The sequence below is a fragment of the Saccostrea cucullata genome, unplaced genomic scaffold (assembly GCF_032062105.1).
Source record: "Saccostrea cucullata isolate Sc308-1 unplaced genomic scaffold, CSIRO_AGI_Scuc_v1 ctg2667, whole genome shotgun sequence".
Lineage (NCBI taxonomy): Eukaryota > Metazoa > Mollusca > Bivalvia > Ostreida > Ostreidae > Saccostrea > Saccostrea cuccullata.
This window is the reverse complement of record NW_026927697.1, coordinates 38,618-54,264: the sequence shown is the minus strand read 5'-3', so window position 1 is coordinate 54,264 and position 15,647 is coordinate 38,618. Positions and strand designations below refer to the sequence as shown.

General features: G+C 34.9%; 1 protein-coding gene across 1 annotated transcript; it reads right to left on the bottom strand.

Annotated features, from left to right (window-relative positions):
* Positions 1 to 13,989: 13,989 nt before the first annotated feature.
* Positions 13,990 to 15,250, bottom strand: LOC134275244 (uncharacterized). The gene is made up of 2 exons (XM_062757516.1): positions 15,061 to 15,250; positions 13,990 to 14,891 (listed from the first exon to the last, which is right to left on the bottom strand). Exons 1-2 carry the CDS (start codon positions 15,248 to 15,250, stop codon positions 13,990 to 13,992), a joined length of 1,092 nt encoding a protein of 363 aa, XP_062613500.1.
* Positions 15,251 to 15,647: the final 397 nt, after the last annotated feature.

The window sequence follows — 15,647 nt, the reverse complement described above, 5'->3', positions numbered from 1 at the left end:
ATTGAGACTTAAATTTCAGCCAATCAGAGCAAAGCTCACGTGCATGCGCGTAAGATCTTACTATTTTGAGCATGTCATCTTGTTGATACCACTAATGCATCCTTTCATTATGAGTTTCAAAATATTTCATCAAAATATAGAAAAGTTACGGCAATATCCATTATATTGGTCATTTCACGTGAAGCACGTGCGCGCTCTTGCCAGCACACGTGTATGTACATGCTTTCATGAAAATCCTTATATATCATGCTGTAGATCTTCAAAATGTGTGACTAAGTTCAAAATTTCAAATGATTAGGACGTACAACAAGAAAGATATTGAGACTTTAGTTTCAGCCAATCAGAGCGAAGCGCACGTGCATGCGGGTGAGATCTTGCTATATTGACCATGTCATCTTGTTTATACTTCTAATATATCCTTACAGTATGAGTTTCAAAATATTTCATCAAAAAATAGAAAAGTTCATCAATATCCATTATATTGGTCATTTCACGTGTTGCACGTGCGCGCTCTTGCCAGCACGTGCGCGCAAAATGACCTTCGTTCGGCAACTCTACACAACATGCCTACTAACCCTAAAAAGGTTTCACCTAAGTCGGATGTATAGTTTACAAGATCACTCGTGGACAAAATTTTCCCAGGAAGAAGAAAAATAATAATAATAATAATAAGAAACAGAGTAAAAACAATATGTTCCCCAACTTCGTTTGGGGAACATAATAAGAAACAGAGTAAAAACAATATGTTCCCCAACTTCGTTTGGGGAACATAATAAGAAACAATACAATCACTATAAGGTCTTCCGTGAAGACGGAAGACCTTAAATAATAATAATAATAAGAAACAGAGTAAAAACAATATGTTCCCCAACTTCGTTTGGGGAACATAATAAGAAACAGAGTAAAAACAATATGTTCCCAAACTTCGTTTGGGGAACATAATAAGGCAGGAAAATTCAAATTCTCATTTCTCTACTAGGATTTTTACATCGGGCTTGGAGTTGGTTTTATTCAGAAAGACAGGACTGGGTTCAAGGCGACTAAGGGTACCACACCGGTAATTGACCAATCAAAATGAACTTAGTCAATTGTAGTTCCATACATATAAAGCCGATTTTCCTTTCTTTTGAGAGTTTTTTTTTATTTCCTTCCAGGCCATTTTGACAACTCTGGTACCTGTGCCTAGGAAATTTTATCTACTCTGTAAATAAATAAATTTTTTTGACAGGAACTATTTTTCCAGGGCATAGGGAGCTACTTCCCGGGGTGCTTTTGAGATGTTTATAAAGACATTGAAAACACGTGGATTTGAGGGTAGCCCTGTTTGCAGATGCAAAAAAAATCAGAAAATGTCGTGTACGTACCATGGTTTTTTGGTGTCAGCTAATGTGACAGATATTGTTTAACACTCCCTCATTAATATTTTTTTCATGAATTCAAATACCTGATGTTTTACGGGGAAGAAACGTGTACTGCTTTTTAATATACCGAAACTCGCTATTTCTGGGGATTGTGTAATTCTAAAAAAAATTCAGATAAATTTCAAAGGTAAAATAAAAGAAGAATGCTTGGTATTAAAATATTAATTCATATCAGTAGAATTGAGTGCTATAAACGACATCTAGAGAAAAAGGCTTTAAAAGGTTTATATCATATCTTTGTTCGTCTGCACTTAAATTTCAAACACGACAGAATTTGTAATTTTTGTCGTAAAAATTCATAATTTCTATACACTTTAGAGACTTAGCGTAAAACTTTCAGGACACTTTCTATGAAGTCTTTTCTGCACCTTAAGTGGAATTTTATGTCGATCCCAGGTGTCGATTGTGTTTCAGAGAAATTTTCTACGTTGCTATTGATTTTTTTTTTTCAGGAGAAGGGGGGGGGGGGTATTGACTTACTTATTCTAAGCATTTGTTAAAGTGAGTTTGTAAATACATCTACGAACTTGAGCTGGATTGTGACCTTTGGATCAAGAGATCAAAGGTGAAGGTCATCAAAGCATTTCATAAAGAAATATAAAACTAACGGCCATATCAAGTATACAAGTCATTTGAGCATTGCACGCGCGCGCAGGTGCAATGCATGAAATCCATATCACCTTGACTACACTTTTAATATGTTTCTATTCTTTGAGTTTCAAAACGTTTCATCAAAAATTTACGACTATATCAAGTAAATCGATTATTTAACGCATTGCGCGCGCACACGTGCATTCATGTCCTTGCATTCAAGTTTGATAGTAGCATGATGTAGGAATCCGTCATATCTATTCATATTCTAAATTTCATCCTGTTTTGTTGAGAATCAAAAAAGTTATAGGCATTTAAAGTTTAAGCCAATCAGATCGCAGCACACGTGGATGCGCGTGGTTTCTTGAAAACTTTTATATATCATATTGTAGAACCTCCTAAAGTATGCCTAAGTTTTAAATTTCACAGCATTTCGTGAAAAAACAGAAAAGATATTGAGATTTTTGTTTCAGCCAATCAGAGCGAAGCGCACGTGCATGTGCGTGAGTTCGTGCTTATTTGACAGTGTCGCCTTATCTACACTATTAATATATCCTTATATAATGAGTTTCAAATCATTTCATTAAAAAATGTAAAAGTTATAGCTATATTAAGTATATCAGTCATTTCACTCATATCACGCGCACGCACGTGCAGGCGTATGCGCGCAAAATGACCTTCGTTCCGCACACCTACACTACACACCTATTAACCCTAAAAAGGTTTTAGCTCAGTTGGGTGAACAGTTTCTGAGAACACTCGCGGACAAAAAAGTACCGGAGAAGAAATAAGAAGAAAAAAGAATAATAATAATAATAAGAAACAGAGTAAAAACAATATGTTCCCAAACTTCGTTTGGGGAACATAATAAGAAACAGAGTAAAAACAATATGTTCCCCAACTTCGTTTGGGGAACATAATAAGAAACAGAGTAAAAACAATATGTTCCCCAACTTCGTTTGGGGAACATAACAATATGCGGCGTTCCCCTATCCGTGGACGACTCAGCGATACACAAGATGTTATTACTAAACTAGGGGTTTCCCCGAAAAGCGATCTTAAGTTATGAAAAGATCCGTAACCCGACCAACAACAAAACATTTACATCGATCCTCCATCAAAGGGACCACTTCCCCGCTTCTCTTACTGCGCGGGCCTAAAATGCAAAATATTTCATAGAGGCCAAAATGTTGACAAACCCTCGGTAACATGTACCAAATGCTGGGAAGCTGGACACTCAGCGCGCAACTGCACAAACGACCGCAGATGTGCCGCTTGCAAAAACACCGGGCATGACCCAGGAGATGAGTGTTGTCCCGAGTATGTTACTGACAACCCCAAATATGTGGAAACATTCAACGGCGAAAAGAACATCCTATCCAACTTCTATTCCTGTAAATTAAACATCTATGGCGAATCCTCTGCAGAGCAAGCCTTCCAACTAACCAAGGCCATTCGTGCCGGTGTAAAGACGAATAATGACCCCCATCGAATAATGACCCTTTTGCCCGTAGAAAAAGTGTCACCACCCTAAAAAATTGCAGAACCCACGTGAAGAAAAATGACCCCCGTAGAAAAATGACTCCCAGCGGATTAAAGCTGAATTTTTTAGGGGGCAAAAAAAAAATAGATAAAGAAGCATATTGGCCAAAATGGTCACCTGAGCTAATTGGGAATAAATTGAGGATATGTTAATCTCATAACATTATACAATTATAGCTATAATTTAAGGTCAATGCAATGATTCAGAATCTAAAGGAGTAAAAGATTTATCGAGCCTTAGTTAGGTAAACATTGTTTTTCGATGGTGGAAATCATCGTACTGAAAGAAAAAATCAGCAGTATTATACATTATTATATCCTCCGCTTGAAAAGCGGGAGGGTATCGTCCGTCTGTTACGCATTGGGGTATCCATCTCTTATCCGCAACTCCTCTTATATATAAAAAGGTGTTTGTGAAACAGCTATGCCCCTGTATGGCAACATAGCGAAGATTAAACTTTTCTTAAATATAATTTAAATATACTGGTACCCAAAATAGGGTCTTCTCACAAGAAATGCAATTGCAAAATAGGAAAGCCCAAACACCACTTGTTCAAAAGTAATGGCTTAGGATAAGTTTTTGAAAGGTAGGTCATACTCAAGGGTCAAAGGGTCAAAGTTGATGGTTTCTTAAGAAAGGTTTAATGTAACAAGGATTACATATAACTCATTCTTCAATACTGGTGGTTTTTTGAAAAATATTTCTTTTCTCCTTTATTTTCCAATAAATAATGTGTAAGCAGACGTAAATAATGAAACTGATTGTTTTAAAAAAAATAGCCCTTTGGTCACACATCTAAATTCAGTTCTGAAGAATGAGTTATATACATGTGAAGTATGAAAACCCTATAGCCCTTACTGTTCAAAAGTTATGGACAAGGTTAAAGTTTTTTTCATAAGTACGGAAATCTCCAAAGTCAAGGTCAAAGGTCAAAGTGTTTAGTATCTAATGAAAGGTCATGCCAAAAAAAAAATACATAAGTATGAGAGTACTAATATCTACCGTTTAAAAGTTATGGCAAAAGTAAATATTTGGCATTTTTGTGTAAAATGGGATAAACTCCAAGGTAAAGGTCAAAAGGTCAAATTTGGTGGTACCCAAAGTAAGGTCTTGTCACAAGGAATACCAAATTAAATATGAAAGTCATAGCTCCAATAAATGAAAAGTTATGGTCAAGGTTAAAGTTTTTGCGGACAAATAGACCGCCAGATAGACAGACAGACATACAGACAGACACGATAAAACTATATACTCCCGAATCTTCGATTACGGGGACATAAAAAGAAATGGTCTTCAATTAACTTTTCATATCATGATACAGCATAAAGAAGACGTTACAAAATTGAAAATGTTTGTTCTGATTTTCATATTAAATTCTCTGAAAAATATACTCAGAACTGAGTAAAAGGGTGGAGTAAAACAAGAATTAAGAAAATGTAATGAATACTGTGTGCTAAATCTAAAGGTTATGTCTACATGTATAGTTTTTTGCATTAGAATGTGTATTTTACACTAGCCCATAGCTTTACAGAGCATATTTTTAGGTGTTATACCCACCCAACCCCTTACTTATTTAGGAGGAAGTCGATTATCAACAAAAGCAGCAAAAAATACTCTTAGGGGCTACCTTTATTTTTCTACAAGGAGGGACTAAAAATAAGCTTAAAATAATGTACTATTCTACTAATTCTCAACTGTTACTTTGCCACAATACTTTCAAGTATACCCCCACCAACATTTAAAGTATGCTTTAATCATGGCGAAGTAAATTATGATATGATAGTACTTGTGTGCAGGCTTAACTTCATTTCAATATTTTATCTAGAGCCTCTTTCAGTATTATTGAAAGGTATGGAGTTTTGTTTATATTTTTGCTTTTCATTTATTTTTTTTTTTGTTTTGATTTAACGTAATGTTCTTTTTTTTGGGGGGGGGGTGTATAAAAATTTCCTCCTCTTTCATTGTCAAATAGGATTTGCCAAACTTATACAAGCTAAAAGTTGAAATGAAGGAAAAATTAATTTTTCCTATTAAAGAGTATTTAAACCTGATTGTTGCATGGTTTGATTTCTAAAAAAAAAACAAGTAGAATATCATTCTTTAAGCAAACATTATAGGGAGGAATATTAAAAAGAAATTTTATTTAATTGACAATTAAAGAGTCTCTTTTCAAACACAATTTTAGCATTGAAAGACTACGCGAATCTCTTAATTATTTCATACGAGTTTTTGTATTTTTCTGGTTACAGAAAATGTAAAAATTAGTTTCACCTGTTATAAATTTCGTATCACTTTAAAGGGGGTCATTTTTCAATGGGGGTCAATTTTTTATAGGACTAACATATAAAATAATGACCCCTAGAACTCTTTTTCTACAAAAAAGGATTTTTTTTCTACGGGTGGGGAGTCATTTTTTGTCGTTGAAAAATGACCCCCGGTCATTATTCGATGGGGGTCATTATTCGTCTTTACACCGGCAATCTGATCGCTGCAGAAAAAATCCGGGAATCTAAAACCGCTTTGGATTGTAAATTCATTGGCAAATCCGTTTCCGAGTCACCACAGTGGCGACAAGAAGCTGAACCAGTGATGGAGGAAATCATCGGTGCCAAGGTAACCCGGTTAAAGGATGTGAAGGATCTCCTTACATCATCAAAACCAAATGTCATCTTTGCTCACTCGGTTTACGACCGCTACTGGGGAACCGGGTTAGATGCGGAGAAAACCCTGTGCACAAACCCAGATGCCTGGCCTGGTAAAAACGTGATGGGCAAAATCATTCAGAGAATTGCAGATAAATGCAGGCACAGACCACGCGCGGCGTCCCAACCAAGGCCCCAGCGCAAGGCCAAGCAGCAAGGAATTGACAGCTACTAGGGTAAAATGTTTACTGTAAAATTTAGAAACTCTCTATTTCCATTTTTTTTTTCTCACTTTGTAAAGCAATATTTTTTCCTTTTGTCACAATGTCTACCTTAAAATGTCTGTCGTTAAACTGTAGGGGGTTGAATGATTATAACAAAAGATGTATTTTGTATGAATGGTTAAAAAACGTTGACTGCGACATAGCATTTTTGCAAGAAACTAATGCCCTGTTCACACGACAAGTTTAATTCGCAGTAAATTAATGCGAAGCAAACTAATGCGAATCAAACTAATGCGAATTAAATTGCGTTCACACGACAGCTAATGCGAAGTAAATTAATGCGAATTAAAATTTTACTTCGACAGTCAGGCGTGAGGAAGGCTATTATGACGTCATTTGCAAATCACGTCACCTTATGCAGAAGCAGATGCATTTGACATAATGTCACAGTGTCTGGAGACATATTTTAGTGATTAAGACATTTTTTCTTAGTTTTTGACTCAAAAATAGCACAAGTACTTAAAGTTGACCACCGACATGATGCATTTGACTCAATTTTGCCATTACGCATGCCCCAAAATTTAATTCGAATTAGCTTCGCTTAGCGTTCACACGAAGCTAATGCGAAGTAATTTAATGCGCAGTAAACTAATGCGAAGTAAACTAATTCGCATTAAATTCTCCGTGTGAACGCTAAGCGAAGCTAATTCGCAGTAAACTTACGTTTAATTCGAATTAAACTCTCCGTGTGAACAGGGCATCATTTTGTATCAGAAAAGGAGACGCAGTGCAATGCAAGATGGCTAGGGTCTTCTTATCATTGTTTTTCTAATTCCCCCCACAGTAGGGGCGTTACAATATTGTTTAAAAAAGAATTCTTATTTAAGTTTATAAATCAACACAGATCTAATGACGGTCGCATCATATTGTTAAATATTGAACACGATAACAAAAATATAACCCTTATCAATATATATGCACCAAACACTGAAAATTTAAGATCTGATTTTTTCAGAAAGGTTTCTAAATGGATATCGCAATATAGTTTAAATGAAGAAAACATAATTTTTGTTGGCGATCTCAATTGTGATTCAAATAACAAGAGAGACAAAAGCGCAAAAATATTGCAAGATACAATTTCTAAATTTTCATTTATTGATCTCTGGTTAAATTTAAATCACCAGAAAAATGGTAATACTTGGTGTGACTGGCAAAACGTACCTAAAAGTAAAATTGATTGCGTATTTTTCACTGACAACTTCTGCCACAAACCTCGAAATTTCTTTCTACGAAAACCGCCAAATGTTTCTAAGTCAAGATTAAGCGATCATCTTGCTCTCGTTTTTAAATGTGAAATTTCTGGAAATACACGCGGAAAAGGTTTTTGGAAGTTAAACACATCGATCTTAAAAGAATCGGCGTATTGTGATTTAATCAACAATTTTTTCGCTGACCTACCCGAAGAAATTAGAAAAAACAGCAATTGTAAAACTAAATGGGAACTAATTAAGTTCAAAATCAAGAAACTTAGTATTGACTACTGTAAAAACAGAAACAAAACTCAAAGGGAAAAAATACAAAAGATCGAAAACGAAATTGAACAAATGGAAAAAAAGCACTTTACAGAAATAGATATGATACGAAAAAAAGATCTTGAAAATCAACTCGATAATTATTATGAAAACAAGGCAAAAGGAGCACAAATTCGATCAAGAGCAAGACGGATAGATGAGGGTGAAAAGAATACAGCATACTTTTTAAGGCTCGAAAATAAACATCAATCACATAACGTTATAAACAGAATCAGAGTCAATGAAAAAATCCTTATCAAGACCGACGATATACTTAATCAATTATGTTTATTTTATGAAAACTTGTATTCATCTCAGAAAATTACAGTTGAAAGAATAAATAATTACCTACGCGATATTGAAATGCAAACTAAGCTTACTGATGATGAGAAAGATTTTTTTGACAAATTTCCTACATTAAAAGAATGTTCCGAGGCAGTATTTGAAATGAAAAACAACAAATCCCCTGGACTCGACGGCTTACCGGTTGAGTTTTACAAAATGTTTTGGAAACATTTAAAACAGTACATGTATGCGCTTATTAAATCTTACGAAGAACAAGAATTAACAAATACACAAAAATGTTCCGTTTTGTCTTTAATTCACAAGAAAGGTGATCTTGATAAACCTCAAAATTACCGTCCCATAAGTTTAACAAATTTGCGACTACAAAATTATAGCCTGCGTCTTTTCTCGGCGTTTAAAAAAAATTATAAATAAATTAATTAACCCGGATCAGTCTGGGTATATAAAAGGACGGTATATAGGCAGTAATGCTAGACTTATTTTAGATATCTTTGATTACTGGGAAAGAAACAATGAATCGGGTATACTATTATTTGCTGGCTTTCAGAAAGCGTTTGACTCAGTTGAGTGGGAATTTCTGATTCAATCAATGAAGAAGTTTAACTTCGGTGACAACTTTGTCCGATGGATCAAAATCTTATCTACAAACCCTTATTTTCACATGAAAAATAATGGCTGGATTTCTAGAAAATGTCAGATGAATAGAGGCATCAGACAGGGGTGTCCTGTCTCAGCTACATTATTTCTATTCGTAATGGAAATTTTATCTACAAAGGTAAATAAATCAGATAATGTTCAAGGTTTTAAAATATATAATACGCAAAAGGAAATAAAATGCATACAGCATGCGGATGATAGTACTTTTCCAGTCAAAGATGAAGAATCTCTTAAACACGTAATTAAAATCATTGAAGATTTCGGGTCGATATCCGGTACAAAGTTGAATCTATCAAAAACAGAATGTATTCTATTGGGAGAACTTAAACAAGACATGGAAGGGGAGACATCTCTACATGGTGTCAGAATTAACTCTAAAACAATAAAATGCCTCGGCATATACATAGGGCATGACGAAGCAGAAAGAAATGAGAAAAACTGGCTATGCAAATTAGGAGAATTTGAAAAAATACTTGACTCTTGGCGAAGCAGAAAATTAACTATTTTTGGAAAATGTCAGATTATAAATTCTCTATTAATCTCAAAAATATTATACACTGCTTCAATATTAGAGAACCCAGAGCAATCTTTCATTAAAAGTGTAAACAAAATAATATTCTCCTTCTTTTGGGGTAACCGTGAAAGAATTAAACGCAAAACCTTAATAAGAAGCATAAACGAAGGCGGAATCGGTATCACTGACTTTGAGTCTAAAGTCAAAGCTATTAAAGCCTCATGGGTTACAAAGATTACGAAAGATGAAAGCAGTCTACTCTCTCTCGTAAATGCTGTTTTGTACAAAAATAATATAGATTTTGCATTTTTAACAAATTCAAGCGTAACAAATTACAATGATTACAACTAAACTCCCTTCCTGAGTTTTATAAAGAGGTTGTCTTGGCTTTTAATGAATGTAAGGATAATACTTTTACAAATCTTGCAAATCAGGATATTTGGCTTAATAAAAACATTTGCTTTAAAGGTTAACAACTATTCTTTCCGAATTGGACCAAAGGGGGTCTTTTGTTAGTAAAAGACCTTTTTAATGAAATGGTTTCAAAAATGTAAATGAAATTAAAGAAAAATTAGCATCCACTAATAATTTCCTTTGCGAATATCTAATGGTAAAGACCGCCTTATAGAAACACTATTCACGCATAAACATACAAAGTATAAACTTCGTAAACACAAACGCTAATCAACAATTCTATTTTGACGGGAAATTTGAAGATATTTCTAATAAAAAAATCTTGTTTTTAGGTCACCTGAGTAACTCAGGTGACCTATTGCTATCCGTTTTCGTCCGTCGTCGTGCGTCGTCCGTCGTGTGTTAACATTTGAACATTTTCAGCTTCTTCTCTGAAACCACTGAACCAATTTCAACCAAATTTGGTATACAGCATCTATGGGTGAAGGGGAATACAAATTTTGAATTTTATGGTCCCAGCCCCCCTTGGGCCTGAGGGATGGGGCAAAAACCATCAAAATTATTGCAATCTTTAAAAATCTTCTTCTTTACTCCTGGACATCAAACAGGCAAACTGTTGGCATGAATGTAATGAGCATTGAGTCCTTTACCAAAATTGTGAAATTCATGGCCCCAGGGTCAGGGGTTCTGGTGTTAGGGCGGGGCTCTATTGATCATATAGTGAAAATGCATTAATTCTTTGAAAATCTTCTTCTCTGCTTCTGGGTATTAAATAAACTAAGTAAGTACATAGTTATGATGAGCAAGAGTGCCACTTTCAAAATTGTGAATTTTATGGCCCCAGGGTCAGGGGTTCTGGTGTTAGGGCGGGGCTCTATTGATCATATAGTGAAAATGCATTAATTCTTTGAAAATCTTCTTTTCTGCTCCTGGGTATTAAATTAACTAAGTAAGTACATAGTTATGATGAGAAAAAGTGCTTCTTCCTAAATTGTGAATTTTATGGCCCCAGGGTCAGGTGTTCTGGTGTTAGGGCGAGGCTCTATTGATTATATGGTGAAAATGCATTAATTCTTTGAAAATCTTCTTCTCTGCTTCTGGGTATTAAATAAACTAACTAAGCACATAGTTATGATGAGCAAGAGTGCTTCTTCCAAAATTATGAATTTTATGGCCCCAGGGTCAGGGGTTCTGGTGTTAGGGCGGGGCTCTATTGATCATATAGTGAAAATGCATTAATTCCTTGAAAATCTTCTCCTCTGCTCCTGGGTATTAAATAAACTAATTAAGTACATAGTTATGATGAGCAAGAGTGCCACTTCCAAAATTGTGAATTTTATGGCCCCAGGGTCAGGGGTTCTGGTGTTACGGTGGGGCTCTATTGATCATATAGTGAAATGCATTAATTCTTTAAAAAATATTCTTCTCTGCTTCTGGGTATTAAATAAACTAACTAAGTAGATAGTTATGATGAGCAAGAGTGCCACTTCCAAAATTGTGAATTTTATGGCCCCAGGGTCAGGTGTTCTGGTGTTAGGATGGGGCTCTATTGATTATATAGTGAAAATGCATTAATTCTTCGAAAATCTTTTCCTTTGCTCCTGGGTCTTATGCCAATGATCCAAGTAAACATGTATATATTTATGATGAAGAAAAGTGCATCTAGCAAAATGGTTATTTTTTATGCCCCCTGGGTCGAGGGGGTGGGGGGGTTACATAGTCTGAAAAAAAATTAATGCCTTGAAATCTGCTCTTTAGTATTAATCAACCATTTTATGATAAAATTTGCAAAATTTTGAAATATGTGACCCCAGGGTCAGTGGTTGCTTTGGGTTGAGGTGCAAAACTGGTTATAAAGTGGAAGTGCATTTTCTCTTTGTTACTCTGATCTACCTCTGGGTATTAAGTAATGTATTATGCTAACTTTATAATTATGATAAGCAATGGTGCCTCTTTCAAAATTGTGATTTGTGAATTTCATGGCCTCTGGTTTAAAACACGAACCAATTTTAATTGGTTGAAAGATGTTACACGATACACATGTGACCTATAAGGCCCGTGGGCCTCTTTTTCTACAACATTTTAATAAAAAAGAAATCGCACAAGCCAATCATGGAAAATATCTGGTGTAGAGAATTCCAAATATATAAGAGTCAATTCGATACTATATATGAAACTAAAGTTCGCTCATTATTTGATAAATCTGTATCAGAATTTAGTTATAAGCTACTACATAATCTGTTGACTACAAATCTATCCGTTAGTAAGTGGGATAAAAACAACAGTGGCAACTGTGATTTCTGCGATACACAAGAAAATATCAAACATTTGATTTTCGAATGTGACTTGATAAAGCCAATCTGGAGTAAAATTTCTCAACTAATAAAGATAGATATAACATGGAAAATGATTGTTATAGGCTTTATTATTTTCAACAACAAATACACTTTTATTTTAGATAATACTTTGTCATTCGTGGCGTGTAAGATTTACAAATATAAAATGAAATGTAGAATTGTTAAAGATCAGGTTACATATGAAGGAGTGTGTTGCTTTTTAAAAACCGCGCTGATGCAGTTGTATTTTACTATTAAAAAGACAAAATATATAAATTCAGATTTTAAAATTCTTGAACTGTTGTCATAAAACTTATGTATATTAATTGTATCAATTTTATATGTACTAGACGGTGAGCTGGCCCTCTGCATGTACATCCATGTGGCAGGACAAAATGGACTGTGAAGGTGACCTGTAAAAGCAAGTCCTGCCGCATGATATTACTGTCAACTATTCTGTTTGTAAAATTTATGTATATTCTACTATAACCTTATACTGGGTTTTATAAATATGATGTCACTGCTGCATATTTTTGAAGCAGCTAATTATCGTCTATTGAATATAATCATGATGTCATTGTTACCAACTATATTTATAATAGAGTTACTTTCTACTAAAATCATACACTATATTATATAAGTTTATACTTGATATATTTATTTAACAAAATTATTCTTGTGCCCTGTTCACACGGAGAGTTTAATTGGAATTAAACGTAAGTTTACTGCGAATTAGCTTCGCTTAGCGTTCACACGGAGAATTTAATGCGAATTAGTTTACTTCGCATTAGTTTACTGCGCATTAAATTACTTCGCATTAGCTTCGTGTGAACGCTAAGCGAAGCTAATTCGAATTAAATTTTGGGGCATGCGTAATGGCAAAATTGAGTCAAATGCATCATGTCGGTGGTCAACTTTAAGTACTTGTGCTATTTTTGAGTCAAAAACTAAGAAAAAATGTCTTAATCACTAAAATATGTCTCCAGACACTGTGACATTATGTCAAATGCATCTGCTTCTGCATAAGGTGACGTGATTTGCAAATGACGTCATAATAGCCTTCCTCACGCCTGACTGTCGAAGTAAAATTTTAATTCGCATTAGTTTACTTCGCATTAGCTGTCGTGTGAACGCAATTTAATACGCATTAGTTTGATTCGCATTAGTTTGCTTCGCATTAATTTACTGCGAATTAAACTTGTCGTGTGAACAGGGCATTGATTTACCTTTTATACATGTATAAAATTTGTTACCGATCCAGGGAGCCCCTGGCACCCCAGGTGTGGTATATGATGAGGGCCTCTGCGGAGGTGATGCCTCAAATATGAAATTATGTATGTATCTGAAATAAAATCTTTTATTCAAAAAAAAAAAAAACAAAAAAAAAAAACATCCACTTATAAATGCTAGTTGTTGTCTTTCAAAATGAGTAGCTTCTGTAATACTGTAACACTTTATTTACAGTAAATGTAAAAAAAAAAATTGTGCATTCAAATTTTCATGCAATATCTTTCATTTATTTGAGCTAAGCTTTGAATTTTGAATAATGTGTAGAAATTATAAATTTCACTCTGACTACATTTAGTTATACATATAAATACTGGTATATAAACACATTGATCAATATAAAAACATATTACAGGATACTAATTTCTGTATACAAATAAGGAGAACTTCTTTAGTGTAACTATATGTATACAGTATGTTTTAAACAGAATAAGAATCACTATAGATACTTGTACACTGTCAGTTCGTTGGAGTATCGTTGTCCTACATAGAGATTGTTCTCATCATCCAAACACACACTACGGGGAAAGTAAACCCCTTGTTGGTGTGTGATAGAGACAAGAAATGACCGTTCTGATCAAGGAGGTGAACAGTTTTACTGATAACATCACACACCAGGATGTGACCGAGGACATCAGTACAGATTCCATAGGGACTGAACCCTGACTTTTGACCTGTGTAGGAGAACCTGTGTTGTCCTGATTTATTCACCACCACTACTCCTTTATCATAGTCTGATGTACAGATATCTCCATTGATGTTTTCTGTGATGTAGTGTAGTATACCATACAGTTTCTGTCCTTTGTTATCCCTCTGTATGTTCTGGAGTTCTTTTCCTGTCTTGTTGTACCTGGTGACCTTAGCCTCTGAATCTTTCATCCAAATCAATCCCCTAACCTCGTCTTTAAACATTCCCACCAGTAAGTCCCCATTGATGTGGGAGGAATGTATGCTGAGTGGTGTCCAGTCTTCAGTTTTAATGAATTCAGTGATGGTATTATCCTTTGTTATCCTATTGATGACTTTCTTGTGTTGGTCTGTAAAGATCAGATCCCTGTCCTGTGTCACTGAGTGGTAACCTTCATCTTTACCGCTGGTTTTAATTTTCTGTATCACATTCCCCTGTAGATCTGTTTGGACAAGATTACCATACCTGTCACTGATCCAGAGTCTGTCTGATTGATCTAGTGATACATGGTATACATCATCAACACCTTGTACATAGAACTCCCTGACCTTGGTGACAGAGGCAGATAGAGACATTGTTTGTTTCTTGTCAGATTTCACGTGTTTATCTTGTTTTGTCTGTTCACTTGTAGATTTCATTGATGTAACAATAGGAGGAATTACCATTGGCTTTATTCTTCTTAGTTCTGCCTTTCTATCTGTTTTAATTACTTTCCCTAATAACTTATTAACATCATGTTTGTTGTATTGAGCAGAAAAAAATTCGGGAGTGACAGATTTTGTGGTTTCTGGTATGGATTTTATTCTTAAGTTGTCTGGAAGTTTAGTTGTGAAGTCAGTGAGCTCAGTAGAGGACAGTCAGGTAACTCTGGAACTCTTTAACAAGGTCACTGAGATAGGCAATGTAATCATCTAATGTCTTCTCTTGGCTCTTTAATTTCTCCAGTAATGACTTCTCTATTTGGTATAATTCTTCCATATTTTCTGAGAGCACTGTGTCCACCATATTTTTGAGAGACTCGGCTTCAGCCTTCATGGATGTCCGTATGCTGTCCATGATCTGTTTAACTTCTGTGGCATCTTCCCGACCTTCTCTCTGTAAATCCTTTGACGTAGTGTCTTCCCTCAAATTTTTATTAAAATAGAAAATTTGGTGACAAATTTTAATTGAATAATTCAAATTTTTGTAGAGGACAGTAGGAATAAAATAATTATGGATTTTAGATAGTTCCTTTTGGCAAAGTTCAACTGCCTGTGTGTATATAGTTTCTAAATCAATAAAATGATGCCCCCAGTGCTCTTGCATGGTTGAACACTTTGAACATATAGGAATATTGCATTCTTCACATAAAATATCTGTTTCTTTTTAGTGGGGTGGATACTACATTTCATCACAGGGGGTTGTCGTTTACGTTTCTGGTAAAGGACCACTTCATGGCTTTTGTTTTCTGGAA